Source organism: Loa loa (assembly GCF_000183805.2).
Source record: "Loa loa unplaced genomic scaffold supercont3.106, whole genome shotgun sequence".
Lineage (NCBI taxonomy): Eukaryota > Metazoa > Nematoda > Chromadorea > Rhabditida > Onchocercidae > Loa > Loa loa.
The window spans coordinates 45,077-53,024 of record NW_018108286.1 but is presented as its reverse complement, the minus strand read 5'-3'; the positions used below and the strand labels follow the sequence as shown (position 1 = coordinate 53,024).

The 7,948-nt window shown below is 32.1% G+C and overlaps 1 protein-coding gene across 1 annotated transcript in view; it reads left to right on the top strand.

Annotated features, from left to right (window-relative positions):
• LOAG_17636 (exportin-7) overlaps positions 1–3,702 on the top strand; it is a gene marked incomplete at its 5' end in the record, with an annotated part of 14,361 nt that extends 10,659 nt beyond the window's left edge. The window contains 7 exons of the mRNA XM_020450298.1: positions 294–484; positions 673–887; positions 1,261–1,410; positions 1,708–1,860; positions 2,315–2,482; positions 2,921–3,013; positions 3,410–3,702. Coding sequence (XP_020306039.1) covers positions 294–484; positions 673–887; positions 1,261–1,410; positions 1,708–1,860; positions 2,315–2,482; positions 2,921–3,013; positions 3,410–3,481 — 1,042 coding nt within the window. The 3' untranslated portion in view covers positions 3,482–3,702. The remainder of the gene's footprint in view (positions 1–293; positions 485–672; positions 888–1,260; positions 1,411–1,707; positions 1,861–2,314; positions 2,483–2,920; positions 3,014–3,409) is intronic.
• Positions 3,703–7,948: the final 4,246 nt, after the last annotated feature.

The following is a 7,948-nucleotide window of genomic DNA, read 5'->3' as shown; positions in this document are numbered from 1 at the left end:
TAGAACAAACTCGAAATACCTTTAAATAACGCAGTGTATATAATCAATACATAAGTTTGAGTAAACTTATCAATAGAACAAACTCGAAATACCTTTAAATAACGCAGTGTATATAATCAATACATAAGTTTGAGTAAACTTATCAATAGAACAAACTCGAAATACCTTTAAATAACGCACTCTTCAATTTAAAATTATGTGAATCAGTTCCTTTAACTAGCTTCCTGTTTACATCATTGGCTTCTCGTACTTTTTTAGTTGAGGTATAAGATGCAATGATTTGAAAGTTTCAGGTACCCAAATGTATTTTCAATTTTGGTTCGATCAGTGGACGTTTGGGCGGATTGCACAGAGGTTGTCAGTCCAATATTGAAACTGTTGGTAGAATTATGCCAAAATCGTCAACAACGATTACAGTTTGAGATGTCTTCGTGTAGTGCTGTATTGTTATTTCGGGAAGTATCAAAAATCATCTGTACATATGGTTAGTAGATATTTTGTTGGGTGCGTTTCCACTTACACCCTTATTGTAAACTGCCTTTTCCCTTTGGTAGTTTTATGAAATGACAGCATGAGGTTTTTCATGCTTCCGATATCTCGCTTTTTTTGACACACTGAATTGGAATAAATGTTCATGATATAATCTCTTTCTACTTCTCATAATTTTTTCAGGTACAAGAATGTTAGCACTACCTAAAGTAGCCCCTGAAAATGCTTACAAGCAAAGGTATAAAAATATTGGCACCGTTTTTGCTATACTGAAAATGGCTTTAAGCGGTTCATATATTCCATTTGGTGTATTTCGGTTATATGGTGACACATGTCTTCAAGATGCCTTAGCAATGTTTGTGAAACTTCTCACGTATATACCAGAGGAAGAATTTCACGTAAGTATTGTGGGAAATACTGAAGTACTTTAATCTGTACATCGATTGCTTACTAAAAATATTGTTTGCCAACTTCAACAGGTGCCCAATACAAATCTTGTTTTGATCTATAGGAAAGCTTACAAAAAATAATCCAATTATTGAGAGCTTTAAGCCGACTGAGGAAAGCAGAGTTGGAAGCAGACTTATAACCAAATGTCCATCAATAAGTTGTGCGGTCATTAAAAATATTCTTCAAAACTGCTTTTGAAGGCACTGATGACACTTTATACGTTACGTTTGCTTTTTGTAGCTCTATATTTGGTATCCTGTTTGCTTGATTTTCCTTTTTTTCAAATGAATTTCCCTCTTAATTATGGCTCTTCTTTTTCAGTCTTATTCGAAAATAGTTCAGAATTTTCATGCGTTATTGGAATCTATTGCGCAGGATAATATGTGCTTCTTATCGAATATTAAACCAGAAGTATTCACGGTTCTGATGCGGTATGTCGAACAGGCAACTGTTTCGTTAGATGCCGTTGTTGTAAGTTTTTGCCTTTAAGATAGCACTGTTGAGATCGTTCGTTCTGTTCATTGTTTCTTTTCATATTATTTCATTTAGAACTACGGGACTTTGTGATCAATCATGCCCTTGCTTTTGATTTTTGGGATAAAAACTATTGTTCTAGAAACGAATCGAAACATGAACAAGAGACCTAAAATTCAGTTTACAGATCTAATTTCTATTGTTGAGTTTCCGATTAGTTATGATCATTTCATTTGTTTCCATTTGAGATCGTTCGGAATTGAAGTTATAATTCCCTATTGCTATTTGGTTCAGGTGACAGCATCATGCTCAACTCTGGATCTAATACTAAATTATCTATATCGCCGCTTAACCCGCGCAGCTCCACCTCGAGCTCATGTTGGCGCTGAAACAGAGGGAGAAAATTGTATACGTGCTCTTGAAGCTCAACCATCTTTGCTACCTCAGGTTAATTACTTTTATTTTACAAAGGCGCTGAAATTTGCTGAATAAGTTAGTCTGGAAAGTAGAATTAAGTGAATTAATTGTGTTTGGATGGCGAGTTTTTTCTCACCAAATTCACTTTTCCTCTTGAGTCAACTTATGCTTATCCTAATTCTGTATTACCATTTTCATTCTGTATTACCATAAGTTTTATTTTAATTCTGTATTACCATAAGAACAGTTAGCAAAATACTGTTCTTATGAATCTCACGCTTACATTTCATTTATGAAATGGAGAGAAGATTCTATACATGCTTTTGATGCACAACATAGATCAAGCAGGGTATCTTGTCTTCCATAAGTTTCATCACAACTCGCATCAGCTAATGCAAGTCAAATTCATTATTTTGTGACCAGCTCACTGATAACATCGGTCAACTTCCATCAAAAATTTTGTTTGTAAACTTGTATATTTAAGATGTTATCAACGATATTAAATGCTTCATTGTTCGAGGATGTCAAATGTCAATGGTCATTGTCACGGCCATTACTTGGCTTAATTTTACTGCAAGAAGAGTGCTTCCAGCAGTGGAAAATGGAATTACTGGCTAATCAGCCGCAGGATAAACGTGCTGCGTTTGAAGAGGTTAGGCTTTTTTATTGCAATAATCCTTGATATCATCCAATAAACTTAACGGTTCATATGAGTATTATAATGGGGTTAGCATAAAATGGATGGCTATGCTTATATATGTATATATATATATATATATATATAGGCGTATATATAATAGATACGTCGCATTATAGTTCAGCAGAATAATGGAATATTCAGTAACGATTCATCAACGAAATATTCAGTAATAATTCATCAATGACATATTTTATTTATGCAAATTATGGTCGTCTTGTTATCTTTTGTTGTCATTTAAATTTTTTTCGTGATTGTCACCCTAAACTATCACCTCAGTATGCTGCTGCCGGTATCACTAAAATGTCGATGCTCGTTTAAATAGCTACTTTAGGCTAATCTCTTATCTTAGACAATTCGAAGTTTTCTGATTTCATCTTTTCATCTTTTAAGGCTTTCACATCTCTAATGGACGGTGTTGAAAGAAATTTAAGCACTCGAAATAAGGATACATTCACACAAAATATGAATATGTTTCGAAAGACGGTAAGGACCCAATATATCCTTTCATATCGCTATTCGCTTATCTTGCTAAAGCAGTCTAGACTTGATTCGCATGAATTTTTTGATGAATTGAATTAATTGGCCGAGTGACAATCCGTAAAGGATTTTTTGCCCACTTATTTATCACAGTTTTAAATTGTCCTTAATTTTTGAACCTCCAGATATGGTCAGTAATTAATTTTTTGTGAAAACTACGATTAGTCACAGATATGGCCAGTAATTAATTTTTAGTAAAAACTACGATTAGTCCATTACTTAGATTGATTCAGTACAACTTTTTGATTTGTATGAGTATTTCTATTTTTAATTTCTGTCTTTTCCATATTAAATCAAAGCGAACACATTTGTATCATGTAAAATTCGCCATTATAAATTTAGATCCAGGAAATTATCAAAGGTGACGTTATGTCGGCAGTACAACCAGTCCCAGTTGCTGATATGATGTCGTAGTAATTTCGAAATTTCGATTTTCGCTGCACCTTTATGATTCCTTCCTGTCGCTGCTATGCTTCTCAATATGGAAAAAAGAATGAGACTTGTAGTCGAACTTGTTTGTGGTTATGGAGATGTTTTCGTTGCGTCAGTAATGCTTTTGTATATGCTGTTTCAGTGGATATCTTTAGTGGTGTTCATGCTCCTCATATATTCATATCCAATGATTATACTGTTTAATGGGTGATTAATGCTTCAGACTTTGTAAAAACAAGTTCTTGGATTAATTTGGAAATGCCTTACTGTTGTTTCTGTCATTAGATAGTTTTTCTGGCATATCAATTTTGAGGAGTACTCTTATGTTAAAAGAAATTTTTCGACGGGAATTTATTACATCATTGATGTTTTAACAACGAATGCTTTCAAAGAAATGAAAGTTTTTTGAATACTGCTTTTGATTTATTTCCGGTATTGAAAATTTCCAAAAATACGTACTAAATTTCTTCGTTTTTATGGTTAAATACTATGAGATTGGGCTTTTTTTCTGTAAGCAAAAGGAAGTGTCTCTAATACTTGCTTTGTACGGGTTATTTTAGAATGTGCATTTTGGATTCACATATTTTTACACTCTTTATTGCTTTGCAGTTGTCCATTACATTGGGTACATTATTCCTCGTTGATATATATTGAAGTACAGTGTTCAAATATCAACTTGTTTAGCCTTTATCGATGAAAGAATGGCATGCTCATCGTACTCTTTACAAAATGTATGTATACATCACGGAATTTATTCGTTTCATTGTTAGACGATAATATATTATATCAGAAATACCGGGAAAAAAACAACTTGCTTGAAACCTCTCTCCACTATTATTTATTGTAGTATTTCATTCTCCTGTAAATTTTCCGTAAGTTTGTACAAAGGAAAATTTGTCACCTGCAGCATTTTCCATTTTTTCTTGTCGGTACAGGTAACAAATTGTAACTAGCAAACATTTTAACCTTAGGCATGAATTTTCATTATCGGAGCCTAAGCCTAGACAGAAATGTTCATGTTAAAATATGTATTAATATCTTCCTGTATTTTTAGGTTATCTTTGCTTTTTGTTTTTTCTTCAAAGAACCGCTTTTGGGCGATGATCTGTTAGCTTTATCGGTTCCGTTCAATTATATTCATCTCTCTTTGTCCTATATGTAAGTGCTCAAGGTTTTGCTGAAAATTTTTGAGAATTCACATGATGGTTGTGAAGATGATACAATTAATTTGCGCTTGCACTATAGTAAATAGGCTCTTTTTTTTCATTTGTTTCTACGGGAATTCCTTCCATCATGGCATGGAATGAATGAGTAGAGAGATATGTGTTGTTAATGCAATTATGGCTGTATCTCTGCTTGACATAATTGCGCTTTGGCGCAAAATGCAAGCCTTATAATTCTGTAAATCTGAAAATATATATGCTACAAATCTCCAGAAAAAAAAAATCCTTGGGATGCTTGTAACTCTGATGCATTTATTAGCTGTTACTTGCTGTTAGTAAACCAAGATTAATTTCAATTTTCAATTGGATCATTTCAAACTATTTTGTTAATCTGAATGTTCCTTCCTTTTTTTTTTTTTTATTTCCTCTTCCATTCCTTATTGCTTACGTATCGTTGCATTGTACAACTGGCTTTATTCCTTAATTTCAATGATTTTGTTTCTTTCGTTATTTAATTAATATTTGTTTGTTTATTTGTAGCATTAAAATTTTTTGAATATATACCGTTTCTTCTTTAACTTTTTGGTACTAACAATTACGCTTCACTTCGAAAATAGTACTGGAGATTTGCATAATTTTAAAGTGTCAAGTGATAATCGGAGATAAGTGTATTCATTTCAAGTACCATGAATTTGGACAGGTAAAAGTTTTTGACTTGTTAGAAATGAATGGAGGAGTAAAGGTTTTGCTGTAACATATTGGTCGTTTCATGAATTTGTGATTGTTTACTAATGACTTTTTGCGATGTTTATGGTTTTTTCTGAAGTTCAATTTTCTGAGTTATAATAAATTCTATAACAGATCTTATCACAAAACATCTCCCTAACTCCTGCAACTGTTTCCTGTTTCCGAATTATAAAATCAGGTTAACACTGTTAGACTAAAACCTTGTTGACCCGGAAATATGATGAATGTCATTTATTGTTAAAGTTAAGTTACGTTACATTTATTTCTAAAATTTCGGTTTTTTTTTTTTCAAGTTTAATCCAACTAATCAATCATTACACTCTGAACATTTATAACATTTACAAAATGAGCATAATAGAATATGAAAGTATATTTAGTATTCTGAAAGGATATTTAGTATTTAGTATTCCGGTTATTTTTATCTTTCCTGTTAGTCATTCCGGTCAGTTATGAAGATTATTTAATCGTATTGGATAATGTTCTCAAAATTAATTATCAATCCTCTCATACATAACATTTATTGGATCATTAAAATACATTTGGTATTTTAATTAAAGCTAAAAGTATTGATTTTTTTTTTTTTTTCATAACAAAAACTTCCAGAACTCTCATATCTTCCAGATAGATGATCGTTCATACAAATGGTTATGATGAATTTTCGTTTCCCTTTAATTCCTCCGATTATAATCGGGATTTTCGCGATTTCTCAATGTCATTCTGCTTGAGTGCATGCTATATATGCATGTCACTCATTGCATTCCGTTCCCTTATTGCACTCTATTATTTGCAAGATGCATTCAATACTCCAATGAAAAACCTCTTCCATGCGTTGTTTGTGAGTGTGTCTGTGTGTGTGTCTGTCTGTCTGTCTGTCTGTCTGTCCGTCTATGTGTGTGTGTGTCTGTCCGTCTGTGTGTGTATGTGTGTGTATGTTTGTGTATGTGTGTGTGTGTGTGTGTGTGTGTGTGTGTGTGTGTGTGTGTGTGTGTGCGTGCAAACAACAACATGAAATGTAAGTTAGGAAAGTGCAAACAATGATAGATATTGCGAGAAATGTTTGGGTTTTGCATCGTTGATTCTTCGAGTTTTTTTCAAAAGTACTTCTTTCATCATTTTGTCTTCATCAGAAGTGCCTTCAAATCGATTACTTCGTATGTTCATTATGTTTACGTTCTTTGAAATATAACACTCTTACGTATCCGTCACATTCACGTTCCCGAAATGCAGTACTCTTACGTATCCGTCACATTCACGTTTCCGAAATGTAATTAATACTCTTGCATATTCATTACATTCATGTTCTCGACATGTCTTCAGTTCACGTTCACGAAATTTAACTCTCCTACATATCCGTCGCATTTACATTCTCGCTATGTCCTTTGTCAACGTTCTTGACATGTCTGTTACGTTCACGTTTTCGAAATGTCCGTTATGTTCACATTCGCGAAATGCAATATCTTTGTATTTTCATTACATTCACGTTCTCGACATGTCTATCACGTTCACGTTCACGAAATTTAACATCCTACATATCCATTGCCTTCACATTCTCGACATATCCGTTGTCAACATTCTCGACATGTCCGTTACGTTCACGTTCTCGATATGTCCAGTATGTACACGTTCTCTGCATGTTCGTTACATTCACGTTCACGAAATTTTACGCTGATCCATTCTTTACATTCAATTTCCTTAATATATAAAATGGTTTGCAAATTTAATATCAAATATTTAAAAATTAATAAAAATTGAATGAAAGAAATATTTTTCTCTTTTGATTGTATGAAAAAAACTTCTGTCATATTCTATTTCTTTATTTTTTCTTTCTTCTAATTTATCAATCATTTTGTTCCTTTTCTTTCCTCTTTTTCATTTTCAAATTAATTAAATAATCAATCTTCAATTGAAGTCACTTCAATTCTGTTAATTTCTTTCAATGCTTGCACTTATCACTCCTTATTATTCCTATGATAGCACATCTAACGATTTAATTAATCAAAAACTTGTTTAATGAAATTAAAAGTTTTTACCCATTTTTCGAAATGAATTTCAATTTATTGCAAATGTTTTTCATTGATGCAATTGTGATATAAAGTGATTAAGAAAATGACAAGAAACAGAGAGGGAAGTTTGTGTCGTTTGATGTCGTATGAATAAATATGGGAAGCATTTTGAAGGATATTACATATCCTGAATGGTTTAAATTATTATACATTATATTCTTTTCATAATTGATGTTAATTCGTTATAAGATGAAAGATCACATGATGTTTTTTTCTGATTAACTCAAAGATTAAACTAACCTCTTTATTAGTTCAATTTTTTTAATTTTTTTAAAATTTTTACATTTTTAATTTTTTTCTTTGTATTGAATTAATGCTCATGCAAGTAATAATATGTCATATTTTCTGTTTCAAAATACATTTATAACAATAGAACCGGTTATAACTTTTATTGTTTATTACCTTTATCGTTTATCAAAGGTATAACTATCGGCAACCGAAATAGGGAAGTAAATATTCCGGAATGTTTAGTAATT